Source organism: Brassica napus, chromosome C9 (assembly GCF_020379485.1).
Source record: "Brassica napus cultivar Da-Ae chromosome C9, Da-Ae, whole genome shotgun sequence".
Lineage (NCBI taxonomy): Eukaryota > Viridiplantae > Streptophyta > Magnoliopsida > Brassicales > Brassicaceae > Brassica > Brassica napus.
Window position 1 is genome coordinate 1,341,443 of NC_063452.1, and position 24,909 is coordinate 1,366,351.

Here is a 24,909-nt window from a genome sequence, read left to right on the forward strand (position 1 = left end):
GACGCGGTCCCTGAACCCTATGACCAATCCCGACCCGCACTATAGCAGCGGGTATGCGGGTCGGCCCGCGGGCCCATATCTTTAAAGCTTGACCAGTCTTGTAAACATGCAAGAAGAAGAGACAGCAATAAGTTATCAGGTTGATCAATTCCATTAAGTTACAAATATTGTCTCGACTCTTGTTTGTAGCATAAGACACTGTACCCATTGGTGTTCTCCAGAAACAGCAACTTGTCCTACTACAATCATGTTGATATATATATATACAAGTTAAAAAAAAAAAAAATTAGTCTTGGCATCACTAAATAAATTCAATAGGAACCGCAAGCTTTTGTAACTAATAGTAAAAGCTTATGCTACCATCAAGTCCCAAAGCAAGACAAAAGCTTTACATCACGTAGCTAATGATTGTTCCAGAAAAAAAACAACAATAAAAAACAAGTTTTGTGTAGAATTTCGTGTCTCCACTCACACTCACTTCAAAAAAAAAACGAAACTTTTTTTCCCTACGATAAGTAACAAAGAAAGTGAATGAGTTCTGGTCAACATTGCAAAGCTTGAAGAGAAAAGATGATTCCTTGATTGAAAGCAAACTAGAAGAGGCACAACTGAAGTAAATGAGTTTAGGTTCACCGTTTAGAGGGAATGAGAATCACCATAATCATCTCCAGTTTGCTCTAAGCTCTTGTCGGTGTTACCAAAGAGACGAAATGAGAAAATTCAAGCGGGCCACCCAATTGTCCCGCGTCCCGCTTCTGCCCAACCCGCTTCGACCCAATACCATTGCGGGCATAACCCGCGAGGCCCGCTAACAAACGGGCCGTAAAATCTGTGCCCAATCCCGCCCCGCATTGGGTCTTTATGGGCCAGGCCCGCAGGCAAGCTTCCATTTTGCCATCTCTAATTTTAACTAAATTTTCAAAATTTTAAACCAAACTAACTAAATTAACAAAAATTAACGAAGCAATCTCGAAATTTTAACCAACGTCAAATTGAAATCAAAAGCTTTAGCAATTACAATAGAATTTTTATCAACCGAGCTAACAGAATGCTGAACCAAACCATAAAACATTCATTTGGTTCAGTTCAACACAATTATGTGTTAACTAAATTAACTGACAACCGAATTAACCGTTCGAACCAAACCGGAAGCCTACTCTCGATAACATTCTGGTAATAAATATTTTTCCTAGTGACTAAAATACCCTCATGGGGGCAAATCAGTAATATTGAGTTTCCAGCACCAACCCCTCTTCTTGTCGCAAAGACAAAAAGGAAGCTCACGATCAATTCTGTTCGGCTCTTCCTCCTTGTTCTCGCCACGCACTTCCTGTCTTCTCCTCACAGTACAATCTCTGTCTTAAAAAACACTTTATTCATCGATCCCTCTCTCTCATCAATTCTCCTCCGATCATCTTTCCCCGGCTGTCCAATCCAATTCCGGTCAGTTTTTGCTAATTGATTTGATTTAATTCAATCTCGATTCGATTTAATTCCTTTATTACCTTTATGTTTCTAATGTGTGAATTGAGTTTGATTATTATATATCTCAAAGCTTCGTTCTTTATCGTTTATTGAATCTATCTAAACGCCGTTTTGTGAACGCAATCGTTTCTTTTTTCTTTTTGTCATAAGTCTCAGAAAGCAATGAACGAGTGTGTGGTTGCTTCTCTCAATGGTTCCAACAAAGTGGGAGTGTCACCACCACCACAGCCTCAAGGGAAAGGAAGAAAGAACAAGAGAAAGTTAGCTGACTCTCCTCAACCTCTCACTGATTCCTTAACTGAGTTCCCTCCATATGAGTTAGTACATTCATTAAAATTTCAAACTCCTTTGTCTGAAGAGTCTGAATCCCTAGGATGGGATGATCCGTTTGCTTGTTACCTCGAAGAGCTCTTAACATCAAATCTAATGGCTCTCTTCCGTAACGCAATGGATCAGATCGTGGCTTGTGGGTACAGAGAGGACGTAGTCCTCAAAGCTATCTCAGGGAGCAGACTCTACTGCGGAGGGAATGATCTTGTTTCCAACATTGTGAACGACACGTTGAGTTTCTTGAAGAGTGGGAAGAAAGTCTCTGGTTTGAGAGACTATTTGTTTGAGGATCTGCAGCAGCTCGTCGCGTATACGCTGATAGAGAAGATAAGCCTTGTTAAAGAAGTTAGGCCGTCTGTTTCGACGGTCGAAGCCATGTGGAGGCTGTTGATGTGCGACTTGAATGTTTTCCAAGCGTTTGAGATGGAAGGAGATGGCATTGTGGAGTGCAATCCTACAAAGTACAGTGAGCCTGTCGTCAAATTTGGGAACTTCAAGAACTGTAATGGTTCTTCTAGTGAAGTCGCTAAAAGAAAAACCTTAGCTTCTTCTTCTTCTTCTGTTGCTGCTTCTTCCGGTGAGAAATTAGTGTCCGGTCGAAAAGGCCGGACCAAGAAAGAAGTGGCCATGATGCGGCAAAAATCATGTGTGGATAAGATCAGAACTTACAGCAAAGGGAGTGGCGGCTATAAGACTGCAAAGTATGCGTCGGTAGGCGGCTTCCTAGTGGAGAAGAGAGGCAAATCACCATCAAAGATAGCACCAGAGGCTGTGAAAGATCCTCCAGCATTAGATGGGAGTGGATATGTTACTGCCTTACCTGCTGTTAATGCTCCACCAGCACCGTTACCTTCTGGTTCTGAGCCAGCGCTGGATTACTACACTGGGATCCCTTATGATGCATCTCTAGGGATCTACGTTCCCCGGAACAAAAGAGATGAGTTGGTTTTAAAGCTAGCTCCCAGGATGAAAGATCTGGAGACTGAGCTTCAGGTATGGACCGACTGGGCCAATCAGAAAGTAAAGCAGGCGACTAGCAGACTTCTCAAGGACCAGCCTGAGCTCAAGGCGCTGAGGAAAGAGAAAGAAGAGGCGGAGGAGTTGAGAAAAGAGAGGCAAATATTAGAAGAGAGCAATACGAAGAGGCGGTCCGAAATGGAGTTTGCGTTGAGTAACATGACTAGACAGCTGGAGAAAGCGAACAACGCGGTTCGCAGGCTCGAGATGGAACAGTCTCTGTTGAGGAAAGAGAGGGAAGCTGCTAACTTAAGAGCTTCAGAGGCTGCTGTGAACTATAAAGAAGCCAAGGAGAGAGTGCAAAAGACGTTGAAGAGTAGTCAGTCATGGGAAGGGCAGAAGGCTTTGTTGCAGGAAGAGGTTAAGAGTCAAAGGGACAAGGTGGCAGAGCTGCAGCAAGAAGTTGCCAAGGCGAAAAATCGCCAAAACCAAATTGAGGTTAGACAAAAAGCCTTTTGCAAAGATTAGGTCTTTTTGTTTGATTACTGATCATAATCCTTCAACAGAGAAGGTATCTTTTGGTTCTTTGCATCAAGATGTGTTGATTAGAAGTGGTCGGTATGTGAAAGATTGTAGTGTTAAGTGCAGTCCAGGGCCGGATCTGGGCAGAGACCAATGAAACATTGGCCTTGTCCCACAAAATTTTTGAAGGTTTTTTTACATTTTTTATAGGCTCTAAATTACGAGAATTTTTTATTTATTTATTTAAATTTTTTGGAAATGTTTTAAGCCTCCAAAATCTCAGATCCGGTCCTGAGTGCAGAAGATATAATGAAAGATAACTAATGAAACAGTTTGCAGGCTACTTGGAAACAAGAAAAGGCAGCAAAGGAGAAACTTGCTGCTCAAGCGACTGCACTACATGAAGAGAGGGTGAAACTGGAAGAGCTCGGTAAAGCAGAAGAAGAGAGAATCAAAACAAAAGCTGAGAACGACGTGAGGTACTACACTGAGAATATCAAGAGACTGGAGAGCGAGATCTCAAAGCTGAAACTCAAGTCAGATTGTTTGAAGATAGCTGCGTTGAAGAAAGGTATTGATGGAAGCAATGATATGACTCATACCACCACAACTACAAAGGCAAGTCTGATTTGGGAGAACAATCATAGGACAGAGGGGAAGATCAAAAGGGAGAGGGAATGTGTGATGTGTTTGTCTGAAGAGATGAGTGTGATTTTCTTGCCTTGTGCTCATCAGGTTCTTTGCTCTAAATGCAACCAGCTTCATGAGAAGGAAGCCATGGATGATTGTCCGTCTTGTCGGGCCAAGATCCAGAGGAGGATCCAGGCTCGTTTTGCTCGCGGGTAAAGCTTTTTATCCGCTTACGTGTTTTCGAACCATGATGGCAATGAAGGTTTTGCTTTGGTTGTTTTCTCTTTGAACTGCTCTTATTACATCAGTTACGTCTAAATTATACACATCTTGTAAAGGGTGACTTTACATTTCCTCATTTTCTTATATCCATCAGTAATAAATGGAAGAGGCTCTGCCGACTTTCTTTACATTTCATTTTTGTTTAAAGTTTGGTCTTGATTCTACTACACGCTATATATTTATGATAGTTGCATTGGCATTTCAGTTTTCGATTCAGTAAATTTAGTTTTCGTTTTTTTTTTCGGTCCTAAAGATAATAATCTGTAAAAATTTAAGGTCCATTTCGGTTTTGGGTCAATTCAAGTTTTTGGAAATGTTTGTTTAATTCAGATAAATTTTATGGATAGTTTTAGTTTTTCTAAAAAAAATATTGGATACTTCGGATAATCTGAAATATTTTGGATAGAAATCTATTTGTATTTTTTCGGTAATTCAGTTTATAAATAGTATTTTTTAAATATTTTGTTATTTTAAAACTAAACATAAATAATAATTTTAAGTATATAAACAATAATGTAAAAAAGATTGAGTATCCATTGGTTCACGGACGGTTCCGTCTCGGTTTCTATTTTTCAGTTTCAGAAATAGAAAAGTGGTTCGAATATTTATGAAATTTCGGTTGAGCCTCCGTTTTTTTTGGTTCGGCTCCGGATAAATATGCATATGCCTAGTTGCACTCTTGAGCAGTTTTTCTCACTATGACATAATTCATAACGGACATTGATATTTTGATTCTTTTCATATAAGATTTTTGATAATGGTTTTTCATATGGCAATGGCTTTTATACATAAAGTTTGTTAGTACTCTTGTGTGCTTAGCCGTAAAGCAAAACGCTTTTCATAGGAGCTTATGAATACTATGCGACCCTTTTGTTATCATCACAACGTGTGGATAACTCAACCTTTAAACTAATAATTTCCCTCTATCAAAATACACAAGTGGTTGGAATATAATGCGTAGTTCATTAGTCTTGTAGGCATATGATTAGCAATTTAATTTAGTTTCTAGGACATGATTGTCGACAATTGATAATGGTTAATTATATATAATCGCTTATCTTTTTAGGTACCGATTGAATTACATGGTCCCATCATATAGGTTTTGATGTGTCCTCGTTAATGTGCACACACATGCAGCTAAAAGATTGTTCTAAGTTGAAAAGTTGTTAGTCTACTCCATTTCAAGAATGAATCGTTCTAACTATGTTGGTGTGATAATAATCATTAGAAGCCGTAGTTTTCTTTTCCTTTGTGAGTGTCAAGTATGGGACCATGAAGAAGAAACAGTGGAATGATAGATGGAGTGAGAATGACGACTCACAGAGCATCGCTAACACTCATATCCCGTTAACAACCATCATCATCATAAACGACTTAACGTCGGAAAAAAAAAAAAAACTTAACGTCGAAGCTTTCTTAGTTTTTGTTTTATGTTATAAGCTTTGGCGTGCACATCGGTGCAAAGTGATCATGACGACTGAGAGGACACAAACACACATTCCAAACAGGTGTGTACATTTTCTCTATTGGTGGGACCTTGATTTGGAGGCTTGTAACGTTTTCTGCTTTGGCTTTGATCAGTTGGAAGTTTCTCTATTGGCTTCCTCAGACTACTAAGAGCATCATTATCTCTGAATTTTTTTTTTTTTACTTTTTCGAATTTAAAAAAAAAAAAAAACGAACCAATCGTGAGCCGCCACGTGTTAGTAGGGCCCGCGAACAGTGTAAGAAACCCTTAAAAACCGACTACTATTTAGTAGTTTTTGTAACCGATTTCTTAAAAAAATAGGTCATACGCGGGATCCACAGGCTAAGAAACCCTCTAGTATACCCGGATAAAGATGCTCTAAGAGTCTAATTCGATGCAATACACTATATGACACTTATTCAAACCTAATTCTGTTATATAAAATGTAATAAATCAAGGATAGGAAAAGCAAATTTGTTTTATATGCTACTAAATCAAGTTTTAAATTCAGCTAAATAAGAAAACATACTAAACTCAAAATTTTATGGATACCAAAATGGTAGAAGTAAATTGATTTTTCCAAAGAGGCAAAAGAGAGTCTATCCTTTTTCGTCGTTTGAAATTCATTAAAACCAAAAAAAATGATACATGGATAAATTACTTTTCATGTCAAAAAGAAGAAGATAAATTACTTTTCTTAAAAATACGTGGGTGTGATTTCTGATTAATATTAAATTAATGTATATAATTTACAAGAATAATATGCATGTAAAATCCAAAATATCATGAATTTTGGTAAACTTGTTTATTGCAAATTTGTTATAAGTATTAAAAAATTGTGATAAAATTGTTAACAAAACACAAATAGCTGACCTGTCACAGACATCGCATATACGTGGCACATGACTTACGACCCCACCACCACAGGCTCTTCTTTCCGTGCTGATCTGTCAATCCGAACCTCAGGTTCGGACGGCCGTTTTCCCTGTTACAGAAAAACTACATTATAGTAATAGTATTTCACTGACACGGTCGAATCATAAATGTAAAACCCTTTTTCATTATAGAATTTATTACTCTTTTCTTCACAAAGTCACCAAACATCTTTTGCTTTCCAAAAACAAAAAAAAAAAAGCAGAGGAGGAAGAAGAAGAAGAACAAAGAAAGAATACTCAGCTCTTGATTTCGCTTCCTTCTCAAGCCATCTTCATTACCATTTCTTTTGTCCCTCTCTCTCTCACACACTTCTGTCCGAAGAAATCTTTTTTTCTTCTTCTTCTTCTTTAAATCCGCCATTAAAACTCCCACAAACACACCATCATCTTTTTCCGACATACACGCACGATCCATTTGGTTTGTGTCTAAAAAGTCTCTGTTTTTATTTAAAGCTGTAACGGCTAAGTAACTTGAAGAACATGAGATTTGCTCCTTTGAGTTTGGTTCCGGTTCTGCTTCTTCTACTACGCTGGGAGCAGCCTTTCACGGAGGCGATGATCAACCCAGTTGACTTCTTAGCTCTCCAAGCGATACGAAAGTCTCTGGACGACTTGCCGGGTTCCAATTTCTTCGACTCCTGGGACTTCACCGGCGACCCTTGCAGCTTCGCCGGCGTTTACTGCGACGGAGACAACGTCACCGCCCTTAATCTCGGCGATCCAAGAGCCGGGTCGCCCGGTTTATCGGGCCGGATCGACCCGGCGATCGGAAAGCTCTACGCTTTAACGGAGCTCACGATCGTCCCGGGTCGGATCATAGGTTCGTTACCCGACACGATCTCTCACTCCAAAAATCTCCGGTTTTTAGCAATCACCAGAAACTTCATCTCCGGCGAGATTCCGGCGAGTCTTGGCGAGCTTCGCGGACTCGGAACGCTTGATCTGAGTTATAATCAGTTAACCGGGTCGGTTCCTCCGTCAATCGGATCCTTACCGGAGCTATCCAATTTGATTCTGTGTCACAATCATTTAAACGGTTCGCTTCCTCGGTTCTTCTCTCAGACGCTCACCAGAATCGATCTCAAAAGCAACAACCTCACCGGTGCAATTTCTCCCACGTCTCTCCCTCCGTCGCTACAATACTTATCACTCGGTTGGAACCAGCTAACCGGTCCGGTAAACCAGGTTTTACTCAGATTAAACCAGCTCAGCTACCTCGATCTCAGCTTAAACCGGTTCACTGGTGCAATTCCCGGTCAGATCTTTGCTTTCCCGATCACGAATCTCCAGCTACAGCGCAATTTCTTCTACGGCGCGGTTCAACCGGCGAATCAGGTGACGATTGCAACCGTCGATTTAAGCTTCAACAGATTCTCCGGCGAGATTTCTCCGCTTCTCTCCAGCGTGCAGAACCTCTATTTAAACAATAACCGGTTCACCGGTCAAGTCCCGGTTACCTTCGTGGATCGGTTATTGGCATCGGGTATACAAACGCTATACCTTCAGCATAACTTCTTGACGGGGATACAGATTAGTCCGGCGGCGGATATTCCGGTGAGCAGCTCTTTGTGTCTTCAGTACAACTGTATGGTGCCGCCGGTACAGACTCCGTGTCCGGTTAAGGCCGGTCCGCAGAAAACCAGACCCACGACGCAATGCAACGAGTGGAGAGGGTAATAATGTCATTTGAGATAGTTATGGGTTTTCGTATCAAATAGATTTTTCTCCGGTTATTTTGTTACAACTTTCGAGTTTCGAGGGTATAAAGAAAAACTATTCGTTTATTCGTTGGTGACTTTGTGAATGAGAACCATAATGCAATGTATGTTTAATTTATTCGTACGGCTTCGAATAAAACGAGCAAGACCTATGTATTAACTAACTCGTTTTTAATCTTTTTCACTTTATTTTTATAAAAGTTTTAAAAGTTCTAAAGATTAAAAGTACCTTTTCTTAAGTTCTAAAAATATTTTTACAACATTCACAATCGTTTTCATCTGATAAAATAAAGTTCTAAAAATACTTAAAGCACATTTACAATCGTTTTCTTAACTTTGTTCATTAATGACACTTTTTAAAAACCGCAAAACATGATATTTTTTTTCAAAGTTAAAACTATTAAATTTACAGGTAAACCAAAAATCAAAACCTAAAACCAAAAAGTCTACACAAAAGAAAAATACGCTATTTAATATTTGAAACTCTTAATATTGAAATTGTATGAGATGCTAGATTATCAAATAGTATTATACTATCTCAATTTTAAAATTATGCGAAAAGTATTTATCTTACGCATATTTAAGATTCTTCACAATACTTAATATAATTTTTGTTCTCCATAAAAACCATCATTTATGGTTTGTTAGGTGTTGATTGTAAACACAATCACAATGATTAGTTTACTAATTGTAAAAAAGGTTTACAAATTTCCATATATTATAATCAGAACAAACCTTTTTTACTTTCGAAATCAGTCCCCACTTTGGTTGATCATGATGCAAACGTTCTAACAAGAATTTAAAGTCGCAGTGAATACAAACAAAAAAAAGAACAACTATTTCTATTTACGCCTCAGAGATTATACATATGTAAAAGTTTGGAATGTCTTTGAAAATTCCCAATAAGAAAAGAGATGTAGCATAGAAATAGAGCTCAATCAAATTCATAGTTGATAGCAGATTTGAATCTTTAGACTGGAAAAATGTACTATATATTGCATCTCTATGAGTCTCGGAACGATCATCGTGAGATCATAGATGGTGATCGATATCACTATGAGATAGAGATCAACAGCTGAACTTGCAAAGCTCGTTTCTCATTTCAATAATCCTATTATTCAGTTTACTTATATTACAAAAATCCATCACAAACACACACATATATAAATAACCTTTTAAAAATGGTTGGAGAAGAGAATAGTTTATTTATTTTTATCACAACAACATACACCATAACATAGCCTTCTTTTACCTTTAAAAGCCTTATTCGATGATTCTCACTTGTGTTTTATATCATTCATCACCTTCTCTACATTTTTTATATATAAACTTACAGATACCATATATGTGTATGTGTAGTAGATGTAGTAGATTGGCTCAGTAGTAGAAATGTCTCCTTCGGACCCTCTTCTTGCTCATGATCGGCGCCTCACCGCTCCCAGGAAACTCCCATTTCACAAGATCTCCGTCCCACGACGAGCTTATAAGCGTCGGATAATGCGGATGCCAGTTACAGTCTCTCACAGGTGAGCTATGGTGCTTTAACACCGCCGCTTTATCTCCACTTTCCTAAGAACACATACATAGATTCCAAGATTGGTCAATAAGGATTATCTCTTAGAATGTGTTTATGAGGAGGATAAGGCTATTACCAAGTCATATATGTAGACAGAACTGTCGTTGGATCCTGTGTATATGTACTTTTGACCAGTACTGTAAAAAAATAAAAAAGAATCAGAGACAAGAACCTAGAGTACATTATTGAGCTTGAGAAGACTACTGACCTATGAGCTGGAGAGAAGTAGCAACGGATGAGAGTACGCAACACTGAGTGACCCTTATATGTAGACACAGACTGATCATAAGGGTGCTTTAGATCTCTTGCCTCCGAAGGGTAATCCATCCATCTGTAATCCCATTCATAGTTTCTGTGCACCTCATTCCTGTTATAAGAATAAATAACAACAAATTCAACTTCATTCTAACTAATCACTTGTCACAAATCATCAAAACCATAAACAAGATTGGTGTTACCTTGCAGGTACAGTTGAGGACATTTTTCTAATATCCCATAGCTTGATGGTTTGGTCTTTCCCATTTGATATGAAATAGCGACCATCTCCGCGGCTATCGATAAATGTAACACCTTCTAGGTGTCCCACCAGAACACCAGCTGGCTTATCTCTCCCAATGAAACAACGCCTATCCCACACCTGTTGATGCAGATGAAGTTTCCACAAGGTCCTTCAAGAAGACAAAAGAAATGATTGTAACTTTACCTTGCAGAGATTATCATCACCTCCAGAGAGAATCAGGTGTCCACTTTCATCGGCGAAACACACAGTGTTCACATCAGACTGCAGGCAGCAATGGAGAATATACTATTATCAGTATTGGAAGGAACTTTCTCTGGAAAGCAAATGAGAAATGATTTATTACCGTGTGTGCAACAGTCCGGAGTGAGACTCGGTTTGCTTCGAGATCATAAACGTAAATGGAATCATCACTGCTACCAGCAACGAGTTCTCGTCCATCTGTTGAAAATTTCACAGAGAATATCCCAAAAGAGTAGCCTCCATCTTCTTCAGAAGAGAAGTCTAATCCATCATGGATCTCCTGGTAAAAGACAAACACCTCAGAAGTTTAATTAAACACCATTAAGAAGCTGCTGAGATATCATCTCATTATAATATCCTGTTCTTCTTACTAACAAAGTGGTGTGGGTTCATACCGTGACATTTGCGTGAGACTCGGTTGTACCAGATCCAACATCGACTATGTGAACAATAGGTGACATGCTTGCATAAACCTCCAAAAATGAAAAAAAAAAAAAGATTCATTATTCCTTTCTTTGGACGATAAGAAGAAAGATTTGATATAAAAACCAGAGACTATGAAGACTAGACAAAACTACTTTCCCTGCATCACTATAAAATACTCTTTCAGTTTCATATTAAGTGTTGTTTTAGTTTCTAATTTTTTTTATTATACGTGTGGTTTTACATTTTCAATGCATTATTAAATAACTCCCAGCTTTTACCTTTATTTTAGTTCATTAATTAACAAAAAATTAAACAAATTAGTGTATTAAACAAGGGTAAAACAGAAAAAATCTACTAGTTTTCGTATTTTATGTGCAAAAATCTTAAACGACACTTATTGTAAAATGGATGGAATAATATGATAAAAAAAAGTTCAAAATCATATGAAACCTTTTCACATCAAACATGAACAACTAGTTACTGAAAGATCCAAAAAAAAACTCACCAGGTTTCGCTGATCAGGGGACAGAGAAGTATCAGTAACAGTCCAACGCAAGCTCTTTGCAAGAATATCCTTTTGAACTTTCCAACCTTTCTCTACATTGTAAATCCGAATATGGCTTCCCTGAAAGTAAAACAATCCAAAAAATTAACTTTGCAAACAGACAAAGCCAAGACATTTCCATAACACAAGACTAGAGATGAGACATGTTACTTAATATACCTGAAACCCAGCAATGAAGAGAGACCCATCAGTTGAAAACTGAGAGACATAAGCTCGGCTGTCCATCTGATCCACAAGCCAAGGACCCTTAACAGGCAAATATCTACTCAAGATATGACAACGATCAGCTGAAGAAAACCTTCCTCCTCTTCCAGAGAAGTTACTCTCACGACCAGCCAACATCTTCACAGTGGAAACAGGCAACTGATGCCTCCCGGGTACTTGACGGCTAAACCGTTCATGAGGACAAGACTTCAGCTTAGTGACTTGGCTGATCTCATTGTCTAAATCACCCAAACGCTCACTCGATCTGTGACTACTACCACTGCTGCTACCAACACCGTAATAGCCCTTTCCAGCGTCGCATAGATCGGATTCAATCTCGAGTCTACTCATTGCATAACCCATTTCATCAGTATCAGAATCACTTGGTCCAGAAAACATTATAGGAGACAACCACCATCGAACATTCGCTCGTACCACCAATTCACCTGCCAAAAAACAAAACCCAAGTTCCAAAATCAATCAAAGTTGTTGTCTTTATCTAAATAAAATCACCAGAGACATCGAGAGAAACCCCAGAAACAGGATCGTTTTTGGGAAACCTGATCGCGAATTCGATTGAAATGATTGATTGATTGATTTACCTGTACGAAGGAGGAGGACTCGTAACGGTTCTCGCAAAAAGGATCGCTGGTCTCTTCTTCTCTTTAACTCAAGTTGTCGGAGTTAAAAAAGTTTTTGCCTTTTTCGACGAATTTGAGCGGATACGGTTTTGTGTCGTCGACGTGTGTCTTGATGGAGCGTGCAGAGCTGTGTTTGCCACGTTTGACTTTGTACCATAGAGCAAGTGTTGTGGTCACTCTTCCAAATCATTGATTGATTGCTATATACTCAATTACTAAATTCAGATTATATTAGATAATCAAGGTTTTATTTTTATCTTTTGATTTTGACTCAAAATTAGCAACTTCGAACCCATTGTCACACAACATATGATATGAATTGTGATTATAAACATATTATCTCAATCCGATTGGTGTACGGAGTATATATATAAATACCAGTGCAAATTTGGCAAATGACTTAGAATACTATTATATCTACTAATAGGTAAAACGTCTGGTTCGTAGCACAAACAATCACACCATGCTACGACAATAATTTAATGGTAAGAGACTGTCTTGTATTGCTCCATGACCACCTTTGCCTATGGACGGAAGCAGCAGAAAACTGTCTTCTCTTTTATGGTAAAACCTTTATTACAGAACCTGTTGTGATGACTGAGTGTCAGGATTTGGATAGTAAATGAAGACAACTAACTAATAGAAGAAGAAGAACTCTTCACCTAAACTTTTATACGATCATCATCCACTCCATGTTCTAGACGGTAACTGACAGAGAAGACAATGACCAAATCCTTCATTGGTTGGTAGTAAACCCGTAGTGTAATAATATCTGTATTTACAATATAACATAATACCCCCGACTTCATTTTTTTTTCAACCTGTACAGACAACGTAAAGGTAAAACAAACGACACAGTAATACTAACTGAACTGTTCAGAATCAGAGCTCACACCATGAACACCAATTATTTATTCTTCCAGATGATGTGATGCTACAATCTGATGGTGCACATAACCGTGGTCCTGAAATCAAGCTGGTGATTAAACGGCGGCTTAGCAACAACAGACCTCCAAGTCCTCTTCTTCGGATCATACACATGAATCATCAAACAACCAGCATTGCTCCTCTGTCTAGTATCCATCAGATTATACCCATCCAATAGAATCATAACATGCAACTCCCCATTCACCGCAACGAACCCAACCGGTTTATCGAAATGAGCTTTCTTCGGCACGCTCGACTCCTTCACCCAACGGTTCGAACCCATCTCGTACCTAAGAATCCACTCCCTATCCAACATGTAAAACGAAGACTCCACAGCAACAATCTTCCCCAGCTTGGGACTCTCTCCCTCTCCCCACATATCTCCAACCAAACGCCACTTCTCAATCTCACCACCGTCGAGATTCATCACCACCGCGTCTTTACAGTACTCATCAACGGGTAGAACTCCGGAAACAGTCCTTGACCCACAATATCCACCCATCACCCAAAACTCTCTCTCCTCTCCACCAACAACAAACCCGACACAGCCAGCTCTAAACCTAGGCAACTCATCCATCTCCCTCCACTCATCTCTCTCCACGTCATACACCTCAACCGAACTCATCCTACTCCCCGCAGCGCCAAACAGCGAGTGCCGCGAACCTCCCCCCGCAACAACAATCCTATCTCCACCAATCGCAGCGCAGGCGAAGCTGCCACGTGGAGACAGCATGGGAGCCAACCGCTCCCACGCCATCTTCACGAAGCTGTAGCGGAAAACTGACGAACTCGGCAAAGGCCGATCGAGAGGGTACGACCTCGTATCGAACGCCGAGCCGCCGAGGACGTAGAGATCCGATCCCACCCCGACGGCGACGAAGTTGCAGAGGCCGTACACGTGGGGGTTGCACGGCATCAAGGGGAGGGATCTCCAGGAGAGAGTGATCGGATCGAAGAGGAACGGAGGCGAGATGGAGGGATCCTGGGGGAAGACGCAGAGGAGGTGCGAGAGGCGGTGGCGGTTGTCGTCGCGGCGGCGGAGGGAGATTAGGGTCTTGGAGGAGAGGAAGGCGTACCAGGATTTGGAGGTGGATTTGAGGCGGTGGATGTGGGGGTAAGGGATGAAGGAGAGGATGAGCCGAGCGACGTCGTTTGATAGGCCGGGGATTAGGGTTAGGGTTGGGTCGATTCGTGGCTTGGGGCGAGGGAGATAAGGTCGCGAGGATGATGATGATGATGATGATGATGAGGAGGAGGAGGAGGAGGACTGTAGGCGTGAGGAGAAGATTGGTAAAGGCATGGTTTGTGCCGACGGGGAGAGAGATCTCCGGCGACTTGATGGATCAGTGAGGGAGAGTCGTCATCGAGAAGATGGAAATGATCAAAGGACTGATTCTGATTCCACGGCTTGATAAAAAGATTTTTATAAGAGTAATCGTGAGCAGGGTGAGGCTTCTTGGGCCTTAAGTGGGCCTAAACCGGTCCTAAACTGGGCTTAGTTCAGGTTTCTCTTCTTTTTTGAGGGGGGGGGGGGGGGGGGGGGGGGGGGGGGGGGAATTCAGATTTTTCAACGTGACATAATAGATATGTGAAAAGGTGAATTTTGAATCAACATTTAGGCAGTGCGTGTCCTCGTTGATGTGAAAAGGTGAATTTTGAATCAACATATAGGTCCTATTAGGCACTATTAGTCTTCTTCTGCCTTGTAGGCCTTAAGGAGTCTCATGTTTAACTCGTGAATCAGTTCATCATCAGGAGTGTGACTGGTCATTGCATCATCTAGTTGAGATCGCAGAGTCTCAAGATTTTTCCTACTATTCTCATGATACGCCCTGCTCCAGCTGCAGATCGCTTTCCTGCAGTATGAGAGTTTTTCTTCCACCTCCAGGTAGGGAAATGCGTTCCATGTTTCTTGTACCAGTTTCCTTATTTCCGGATTATCCTTGAGTCTTCTATTGAATCTGAAGATTTTAGCTCCTTTCTTTCTTCTAGTGTTTAGGAAGGTGAGCAGAGGGCGGTGATCTGAACCTTCGTACTTAAGATACTGGCACCTACATGACGGGAATGTGTCAAACCACTCACTGTTGCTAATGGTCCTGTCTAGTCTGCATTGTACAACGTAAGTACTTCTCTTCCCTCGCCAAGATAGGTAATTGCCATAGTGTTCGACATCAAAGAGCCCGTTGTTTGAGAGGAAAGATCTAAATGAGCAGAAAGTTCCTTCTGCTCTCTCAGGCCCTCCTTTTTTCTCACTATTGTCAGTAAGTTCATTGAAGTCTCAGGTCAGAAGCCACGGGTTTCCAGGGGCTGGTTGCAGAGATGAGAGTTCATTCCAAATTGAGAGCCTCTTGGTATGGTCAGGTTCCCCGTAGACAAAAGTAATTTGGTACGTCTTTCCTTTATCTGATACGATGGTATCTATAAAGTTCTTTGTGCTAGCTCTCACTGTGAGTTGAACTTCCTTTTTCCAGATGAGGAACAAGCCTCCACCTCCCGGGCTATGTGGGGGAACAGCGTGATAGTTATCAATTGGGAGCCATTTCAGAGTTTCTGTGACCATGTCCGTGTTGTTTTTCGTCTCCATGTGGAAGAGGATGCCTGGTGAGTTCCTTCTATGGATCTCTTTCAGACGCTGGACTGTTATGGGGTTCCCCAGCCCACAACAGTTCCAGCTCAGAGCGACTAAGGAGCCGGGGGTGGAAGAGGCCGAAAATCCTGCTTCTTCCTAGGGGGATTTGGAGGTCTTCTGGTCGAGGAGTTGTTACCTCTTCTTGATGGTCCTGCCTCTCCATTTTTCTGCCTTGCTTCACTTTGCTTGGAAGGAGAACCTCTGCTATCCTGCTTTTTTCGCGACATTGCTGGAATCAATTGTATGGCCGGGTTCTTTGTCAGCAATATACTCCCCTTCTCCACAGCATCTCCTCTTCTGGTTACTCCTGATGACAGATGATTTTTGGATGGAGCTCCAGAGAGGCACTTTCTTCCGTTGATCGGTGAGTGTTGGATTTGCGAAAACTTCCTTTTCTTAAGGCTTACTCCTCGTAGAATGTTTGGAGATAGGCGTGGTGAGCGTATCCTAAATTTATCTGCTCTCTTTTTCTTTGTTTTGTTTTGGAAATTTAGTAGCGTATCTTTATCATCTGCTACTTCCAAAACTTCCTTTGAAATCGTATTTCCTTCTTCTATACGAACTTCAGGGCTTACAACAATTGAATTGAGCCTTCCAGAATAGATATCCTCAGGACTCTTGTTTGATCGCCTTGTCAGCACTACAGACTCAATACCGTTTGGGTCAATGTTTCGTATTGCCGGAGGGGGGAGGAGGGGTGACTTCTACGTCTGATGGTTGCATAGCTAAGTCGAAGTCAATACCAGGAGGGCTTTCTGATCGAACTCCACGCTCCCAAGGAGATAGGGGATGTCTCTGTTCTGCTGATGCCGCTAAGATTGACTCAGCAGTCTTTTCCATTAAGCCTTCAGCGTCTCCTGCGAGTACTCGTTGTCTTCTTGCCGCGGCTTCAACCGGATCTGCACAACTGAGGTACTGTTTTTAACTTCCTGCAGTTCTTGTAATACATGATCTTTAGATAAGCCCACACCATTGCGGTAGTTCTGACTAGTCTCTATCGTATGTCCATCAGAGCTTCCACGTAGTCTCATAAGGCCTGTAGCAGTCTCTTCAGTTTGATTTCTAATATCCCCTGCCAGTACCCTGTGTCTTCTTGCAGCCGCTTCCGTGGGATCTGGGCAGCTTAGGTAAAGCCTTGTTGCTTCATTTAGATCCTCTGTAATTTGTTCCTCCGTGTGACCCTTTGGTGTTTCTTGACGAGTTTGTTCTTGAGTGACTTCTAAAAGAGGACCCTAAGAAGATGTAGCGCCTGGAACACCTACATGGGCCCTTTCTGAGCAAGTAAGTGTTGCTGGCTTCATTCTCCATTCGCCAAGCCCTTTCTGAGGGAACGAGTTTTTCCTTGGGAAATTAGTCTCTCTCACGATGTCTCTTCTCATTGTGTAGGGCGGAGAGCTATATCCTTGGGGTTCAGGAGCTCTTTCTGAAGCTTTGCTTCTCCAGTTGTGAGATTCTCCCCTTGATTTCTCTAAAGTCCTTGTTGGTGGAGGAACCCGTGTTTGCTTGGTCGCAGCTCTAGCACCGAAGCTGTTCCCATGGCGGTCTACTCTCTCATGGAAGGCACTCTTATGCTGTTCAACTCTGTTCATAACCTTTCCCCCTCCATCAGGTAAAGATCCCTCTTCACTACAGTGGGGGACTAGTGCCAGATGTTTGCTGTTACGGTACGAGCCATCTTCTTCCGAGTAGGTTCCCACTCTCTGTGCTGTCATATTTTACTTCTGTTTGAATTCCCCTTCATGTTCAGCCCGGAGAGCCATCGTGCAATCTTTCTTCAGATGGGATAAGGAGTTGCAGAGTGAACAATGATTTTCAAGCTTCTCATACTCCAGGTAGATGATGCTTTCCTCTCCGGAGTCGTATTCGATGATGGCTTCTTTAGTCAGTGGCTTGAGTCCATCTACTAGAACTTTGACGCTTGCTGTTGTTTTAGTTAGTTCGTGGTCTAGGATCGTTCCAAGGTCCTTCCCTATATTACAGATCATGTCTTCTAGCCAGAAGTGAAGAGGAAGACCTTTAATGCGAATCCAGAAGGGGATCTGTGAAGGAAATGAAGCCGATATTATGGGTTCCCACCTCTGTATTATGACCATCCAGTAAGCAAACTGGTAAGGTCTGTTGTCCAGAACTCTGTGTAGATCTTCTTCTCTTTTAAATCTGAACTGAAAACATCCATTTCCCAGATCTGACCCAGTAACTCTTCCTTGCATGTGCCATTTGCGAGGTAAGGCTGGTAGGACTGCCCAGATTCTTTGCTCCTGCGGGTTAGTCACCCTACCTATGATGAGAGTAAGGGTGTTTTCCTTGATAAGCGCTGAGTTGTCTACATAGGGGGCCTTGATTCTTTTGATGTGGGGTATATGTTCTTCAACCGCTTGGGTCTTTCCTTTTTCTTCTTTTGAGTAACGTCTTGCCATGATTCTTCGCCGGTAACTAGCGTTGTAGTTTGTAAAGCGAAAAGTTTGCTTACCACGTCTTCAGAAGCTCTTAAAACTTGTACAGTTTAGAACCTGAGGTGATGTTCTTGAAGTCAAATGAGGGTTTGAAGCTTGAGATTTGAAAAGCTAGATCTTGGAGGACGCTACTTCTAGAAAAGAAATAGGGCTTCCTAGGAGGAGACCGTAAGAGACCGACAGTTTCTTTCCAAATAAGGTATTGCGCTGATATGTCGTTGTCGAATACTTTAAACCTTGGGGACGTTACTTCCTTGCATTGAAAGATGTGCCTGGGAGAGTCCTTTCTCACCGAGGCGTTTTAAGGCGGGGGGGGGGGGGGGGGGGCTAAAGGTGATTTATTAAAGGTAATGTTTCGTTAGGCTTTGCCCAAGACCAGTCCTAATTTGTAACGTTGTTCATGAGAAGAGTGTTGGCACTTGCAAATCGCTATTTCAAACACTTTGTTCATGAGACAATGCATGTCTATATTTTAAATAACATTACTAATTTACAATTGTAATTATTCGTTTCACTAATTTTTGGACCACAACACATACACCTATTGCAAGTAAACCGGTCAAACTTTAAATAACATTACTAATTTACTAGTTACGATTTTGGCATTTTGCAAACAAACAAATTCCTAAGGTATGGGGGATCTACATGTCGACTCAAAACCACTATCGCTACGATAACATGAAAGTAAATCATTCACTTATTTAGCGTTTAATGTTTGAAATGGCAAATACCCGTTTTTATATGTTCCACACTCGTTTCCCATCTGCTGAAAATAAACTAGTATCTTTTTAGAAAAAAAAATGAATTTAATTTAGTTTAAAAAAGAGGAAGAAATTAACCTATTTAATTAACCTATTTACGATCGGGTGGTGAAAAAAGGAAGTGAAGCTGAGGAAGGCAATCGCTGGAAGAGGCGATGGTGTTGAAGGGGTATGCGTTTTATACGCATGATCTGGACGTGATCCGGTGTGTGTCGGAGAGATGAAGCTGATGAAACCCGATACCTTTAATACAGTTGTTAGAGGTGGGTTTCATCGGAAAATGGTGGAGAATAGAGTTTCTCCGATTTGGCTCTGGAATTGACGCTTGAATGATTCGATAATCGCCGATATTTTCTTTGCTGGTGGTCATCTTTGGCGTTGAAGGCTTGTAGTCGTATGGTGTGTTTTCTGGCGATACGAGGTCTCTGGCCGTGTCTCCGGTGATGAATTAAAGCGGTGCCGTTCAGGCGACGAGGAAAGAAGTGGTGGATGGGTGGCACGTGTCCCTGCGTTTGGGCTTTTTCAGCACGTGGCGTTCATGCTTCATGAGGTGTCCGGACGCGTGTGTCGCGTTGACGGTGAATCTCAACGCGTGGACGGTCACGTATGTTTGGTTGACGCGCGTTTACGTTTGTGGGTTGATTGGGCTTTAGGCCTATTTGTTTCTGTTTTGTTATGTCCATTTTGTGGGCTTTTAATGTTTTTTCTGTGTTTTGGGCTTCGGCGCAGCACTTTAATAAAAGATGGCCAAAAAAAAAAAACCAATTTACGATCTTGACATCTTGTGAACCAACAGATCCAACCAAATTCATTACATTATTGAACATGCTCATACACATACACTTTATTGATTTTTCATACAAAAGAGAGACTTGATTGCTTCTCCCGAAATAAAACACGTATACTCAACTAATCCAAAAACTCTTATTTTAGTACTACATGCAGTTCTTGATATTAGTTGAACCATGAAACTACTTAAACATTGTTGAAACTCTCGTAAGTAAGCGCACACATTTATGCTCCAGAGACGGCACAGTAAGCGTGAAGAGTAGAATGAGGTCTACGACCAGCCTCAGTGTGATAGAAACTCATCAAGTCAACGTAAGTGAATGGTTTGAAGAGACGTGGGTGCTTCTCGTCCACAAGCTCTTTTGGTGGTTCGATGATGTAATCTCCGTTTGGAGTCGAGAACAATGCTATTGAATACCTTGTCTTCTTTCTTTCCGTTACTCTTACTCTATGAAACGGACGAGATAGTCTACCATTCATAAGTGCCTGCAAAAAAAAAATAAAAAAAGATCCAACACCAAGATTCATGATGAGAAGAAAACATAATGTTAATGTATAAACACTTGAGTAACGTCGACATGCATTTGTGAAAGTGATAAGAAAAAATTAGAAGGTGAATTATATAATATTTATATCATAAAGTTATGAATATGTATATCATAAAGTTATAATATATATATCATAAAAAAGTTATGATTATTATGAGGATCGCAATTAATATATTATGGTGCATCCGATTTAAAAATAAAATAAGTTAGAACTTACATATAGAGAATCTCCAGCCATAACAACGAAAGAGTTATGACATGGTTTTAACCTGATCCACTTTTCATCTTTGGTTAACACCTCCAAACCTTCAATCTCATATTGATAAAGTACCGTCAAAAGGTTTTTATCAGTATGAGAAGGTAGACCTAATTTCTTCTCCTCATCATCTGCGCCACCATTAGCTTTAACACTATCACTAACGCCAACAGTAGCACTAGTACGAGTACCAGTATTAGCCTTAACATCAGCAATAGTGCCAATGTTAACATCAGCACCAACACTAGATTTAGCACTAACATTAGTACCAACGTCGACATTAGACTTAACATTAGCACAATCACCAGTATTAACGTCATCACCATTATGATTGGTACCAACACCAGTGCAAACGTCACCCTTGGCATTAGCATCGTCATCAATATGAACTTTAGCAATACCATTAGCAATATCACCAGCATCAGCGTTAGCAGTTGTATTCGTATTACCACCATCATCAGAATCTTTAGTACCAACCGCAACATTAGCATCAACATCAGGTGGTGCTACATACTTCATCAGTCGCAGACGGTAATTCGTTGACTTGAGGTGTTCATCAAAGTAGTTTTCTATCCCAAAGCTCTCTATGACCATTCTTCTCACCATTACATCCAATTCTGCTAACTTCTCTGAAAACTTCTGGATCGTTTCGCTGTTTTCAACACAAAGAAAATTTATATAGCTATTTTAATAGAAACAAAAAAAAATGCGTGAAACGTGAGATTGAAAACAAAATTTCAGTTCATTACTATATGAGTGAACTGACATTTTTCCAAAAAAATAAAGATAAAAACAAGGTTTTTTATAGAAAATTGTCACATAACTTATGAAAAACAACTAGCAAAAAGTTACGAAAATATTTTTGATGAAAGATTAACAGGAATTTACGAACAATTAATTTACTCTATGAAGCATTACTGAGTTTTTTTTTTTTGACATGACGTTACCTCATAGTCTTGTTACCCTCACAATCAGGGCGTAGCAGTTGAGTAAATTCGTTAACTTTCTCCAAAACATTGGAATCCTGGATCCCTAGACTCTCAGAGAGACCATTATGAGTTGAATATCCAGTGTAAGGTTTCGGAGACACGTTTCTCTGTTTAGCCTCAACTGGTAACTCGAAAAGCTCTATCATGGCATCCAAAACTGACTTCTTAAGCTCTTCTGACACTCTATCATATGACACCTCAAAAGCGCCGTAGTCTTCAAGAGCTTTACGGACATCACTCCTCACTTCAACCCACTTCTCACCTCCTGGTTTTAGGGTTTGGTCCGAGAGATAGATGACTGGAAGTTGAGGAGTGTCTGCACCCATTCTTTTCGCCTTTGGTGCAAATCCAAAAAATATATTTATAAAATGTTAATTAGCTTTATTTTAACCCGAAAGAAACTGTTTAAGTAGCTCTTTAATCATCACAACAAAAGAAAACATTCAAAACTCATAAGACAACTACCTTTGGAGTTTTTCTTTGATTCAAAGAGATCAAGCTGGTTTTCTTTTCCTTAGTTTTTTTTTTTGCTTCCGTACTGAGAAAGTAAATGATGGAATGTCCATTTTATAGACAGAAACATTCTATTTTTTTTTTTCCTTTAGAGAAACACACGTGGGTTTAATATGAAAATTCAAAGGGAGGAAAGTTGGTATATCACAAAAACAGATAGCTTTTAAAAAGTTGGTGAATTGTATATCTCGTTTATAACGTCCCAATACACTGAATTGCCTTCGTGGTATAAGATGAACAACAACTCAATCACTAACCTAACATTTCTCTTTTGTGAAAAAGATAAGTGTATGTGAAAAGCAACGGCTAAGAATATTAATCGTATGGAATTTCGGTTTTTGATAACAAGATATTTTGAGGAAGAAACTCATTTTAGTGTTTTTTTTGAAAAAAAAAAGATTTTGTTTCAAAAAAGTCAAATATTTACACTCCCAATTAACATTCACACTCTTAGATCAATCATTATTAAGAAACTCTTGTGAATTCCTAACAAGTATAACAACAGATTTAATATAGCTTATTTGTGTAATTAAATTTTAAGTTGCAAAGACATTTTAAATAATTGATATAAAGCCAATTCTTACAAAACATATTTGAAGTTTTTTTATGTGTTTCACTTGAGAGACTCATGTCACTCAGCTCATTCTATCTCCTGCATTTATATTATTTTCATTCTTTTTAATCCCGGGTTATCAGGAGGTTTCTTAACCCGGAGGTTCCACAAAAACCATAAAAACCGATCACAAAAGTAATGAAATAAGAGCGTGATTAACCCGTGATTCTTAGGATGAGATTTTTAGCGGAAGTTAAGAAACAGTTTCTTAACTTCCGCTAAGAATACCACTCTAAGAACCATGGGTTAATCATGGTCTAAGGACCGATCTTGGTTGGGCTTTTGCACTGTTTGTGGGCCCCACCGATACGTGGCGATCCGCGATTGGTTTGTTTTTTAATTTATTTATTTTTTTTCAGACCAAAAAAAATTTAAAACTATTAAAGATGCTCTAATGATGATGGACTAACTGATTACGTTTTCATGCTTTGTTGGTATACGTGTGTGTTATTCCTTTATATATCAGGTGTATGTATACGTTTTCATGCTTTGTTGGTTACGAATAGAAATATAAGTTTTTTTAGTGGGTAGTTTTTCTTTTAGTGGGTAGTGTTTGTAATCAGAGGGAGTGCTTAAAGCTTTGATAAAACAAATCATAGAATGTAGTCAAACAATGAAGTTGCATGAATTTAATTCCAAGAACTTTTTACTTCTTCTTTTTGGCGTAATTGAACCCAACATTTTAACTATACTTTGTGCAGCTAGAAAGATTAGTCCATGTTGAAAATGTTGTGACCGCCTGGGCCTGGCCAGTGTTGCTAATGAAGACCGAGATTTCCGAATTGTCAAAACATTATTTCCATTGCTAGTTTTCTACTTTACTTATAAAACTCAAAATAATAAACAAATAAAGGGAAAGTGAATTTTTTTTTGTAACACATGCTTTCATTAATTAAAAGCAATCAAGGTCTTAGGCCCAAGTTTAGCCAATAGGAGGGTCCAGCAACAAAGAAGAAGAAAGATATTGTTTAGCCAAACAGTCGGCTTCGGCATTCAGCGATCGATTAAGGTGAGAAAAAGTGATCTCGACGAAAGCACAGGAAATTTGCTTGATATCTTTGATGACACCGAAGATTTCCTTTATCTGCAGGTCGTTGGTAATAGCTCTGATGAGCGTTGAGTTATCAGAGAAACATCGGAGCTTTGTGAGCCCTAAGTTCCCTGCGGAGAGAAGAGATGATCGAAGCGCAAGTGCTTCCGCAATTAGAGGAGAGTTAACCAGTTCCTTTGTTGTAGTACCATGTCCAATGATTGTTCCTGTAGCCTCTGTAAATATCCAGGCCAAGCCAGCTCTCTTGGAGCGTACATCCCAAGCTGCGTCAGATCGGCAAGTCACCGCTAGTGGATCTTCCCTCAATTGATTTCGTTGTCTTTTTCCTTGAGGTACTACCTTTGATTTCGATTGGGTTGGTTATTGTGCTGTGATCCATTCCTTTGCTAAACGTAGACTTCTCGATGCCGTCTCTTTAGGTGAAATTATTTTGTCCTCAAAAACCAGTTGATTCCTCGCATTCCAGATCATCCAACATACCCAAGGGAGCACTGTGCTCGTGACTCCAGTTGGGGGTAGACACACCACTCTCTTGTGGGCGACGACATCATCTTTGAAACTCTTTCCTATCTCCAGTTGGATCTTGCGATTAAGAGGAATGAGCTCCCAAACCTCCCGCACAAAGGGGCAATGAAAGAAGGTGTGCGTTGCAGTCTCTAGTTCATTGCATCTTTTACAATAGGCTCCTGATGCCATACCTCTCTGTTGCAGGTTCTCTCCCAAAGGCAAAGCTCTCTGGATGACAGACCACATAAAGAGTTTCATTTTTGGTGAACACTTTTCGGACCAGACATCTTTCACCCAGTTAAAGGCTCCTGGCTCGAAGCAGTTTGGTTGTGTAGTTAACTGCATAGATGCTGCGAAATACCCTGAACGCGCAG

At 40.3% G+C, this 24,909-nt stretch overlaps 5 protein-coding genes across 7 annotated transcripts; 2 read left to right on the forward strand and 3 right to left on the reverse strand.

Moving 5' to 3' along the window:
- Positions 1 to 1,205: 1,205 nt before the first annotated feature.
- On the forward strand, positions 1,206 to 4,341 carry LOC106392277 (putative E3 ubiquitin-protein ligase RF298). Of its 3 annotated transcripts, XM_048769578.1 has the most exons (4): positions 1,206 to 1,443; positions 1,642 to 3,270; positions 3,339 to 3,343; positions 3,634 to 4,341. In XM_048769578.1, exons 2-4 carry the CDS (start codon positions 1,648 to 1,650, stop codon positions 3,707 to 3,709), a joined length of 1,704 nt encoding a protein of 567 aa, XP_048625535.1. In that variant the 5' UTR covers positions 1,206 to 1,443; positions 1,642 to 1,647; the 3' UTR covers positions 3,710 to 4,341. The 3 variants fall into 3 exon arrangements, with proteins under 3 accessions (XP_048625535.1, XP_013688540.1, XP_013688541.1); XM_013833086.3 differs by lacking the exon at positions 3,339 to 3,343; XM_013833087.3 differs by lacking the exon at positions 3,339 to 3,343 and having other exon boundaries at positions 1,224 to 1,443; positions 1,636 to 3,270.
- Positions 4,342 to 6,713: 2,372 nt separating this feature from the next.
- Positions 6,714 to 8,445, forward strand: LOC106392279 (LRR receptor-like serine/threonine-protein kinase ERL1). The gene has a single exon (XM_013833089.3). The coding sequence runs from the start codon at positions 7,090 to 7,092 to the stop codon at positions 8,284 to 8,286; it is 1,197 nt and encodes a 398-aa protein (XP_013688543.1). The 5' UTR covers positions 6,714 to 7,089; the 3' UTR covers positions 8,287 to 8,445.
- Positions 8,446 to 9,518: 1,073 nt separating this feature from the next.
- LOC106392280 (LEC14B protein) lies at positions 9,519 to 12,690 on the reverse strand. The gene is made up of 10 exons (XM_013833090.3): positions 12,461 to 12,690; positions 11,814 to 12,304; positions 11,595 to 11,714; positions 11,059 to 11,136; positions 10,767 to 10,943; positions 10,607 to 10,684; positions 10,362 to 10,540; positions 10,112 to 10,270; positions 9,980 to 10,040; positions 9,519 to 9,896 (listed from the first exon to the last, which is right to left on the reverse strand). The coding sequence occupies exons 2-10, from the start codon at positions 12,255 to 12,257 to the stop codon at positions 9,705 to 9,707; spliced, it is 1,488 nt and encodes a 495-aa protein (XP_013688544.1). The 5' UTR covers positions 12,258 to 12,304; positions 12,461 to 12,690; the 3' UTR covers positions 9,519 to 9,704.
- A 533-nt stretch (positions 12,691 to 13,223) lies between these two features.
- On the reverse strand, positions 13,224 to 14,837 carry LOC106392282 (F-box/kelch-repeat protein OR23). Its single transcript, XM_013833091.3, has 2 exons — positions 13,395 to 14,837; positions 13,224 to 13,320 (listed from the first exon to the last, which is right to left on the reverse strand). Exon 1 carries the CDS (start codon positions 14,724 to 14,726, stop codon positions 13,434 to 13,436), a length of 1,293 nt encoding a protein of 430 aa, XP_013688545.1. The 5' UTR covers positions 14,727 to 14,837; the 3' UTR covers positions 13,224 to 13,320; positions 13,395 to 13,433.
- A 5,229-nt stretch (positions 14,838 to 20,066) lies between these two features.
- LOC106392283 (probable 2-oxoglutarate-dependent dioxygenase AOP1) lies at positions 20,067 to 22,417 on the reverse strand. Its single transcript, XM_048769579.1, has 4 exons — positions 22,317 to 22,417; positions 21,810 to 22,185; positions 20,824 to 21,514; positions 20,067 to 20,544 (listed from the first exon to the last, which is right to left on the reverse strand). The coding sequence occupies exons 2-4, from the start codon at positions 22,175 to 22,177 to the stop codon at positions 20,284 to 20,286; spliced, it is 1,320 nt and encodes a 439-aa protein (XP_048625536.1). The 5' UTR covers positions 22,178 to 22,185; positions 22,317 to 22,417; the 3' UTR covers positions 20,067 to 20,283.
- Positions 22,418 to 24,909: the final 2,492 nt, after the last annotated feature.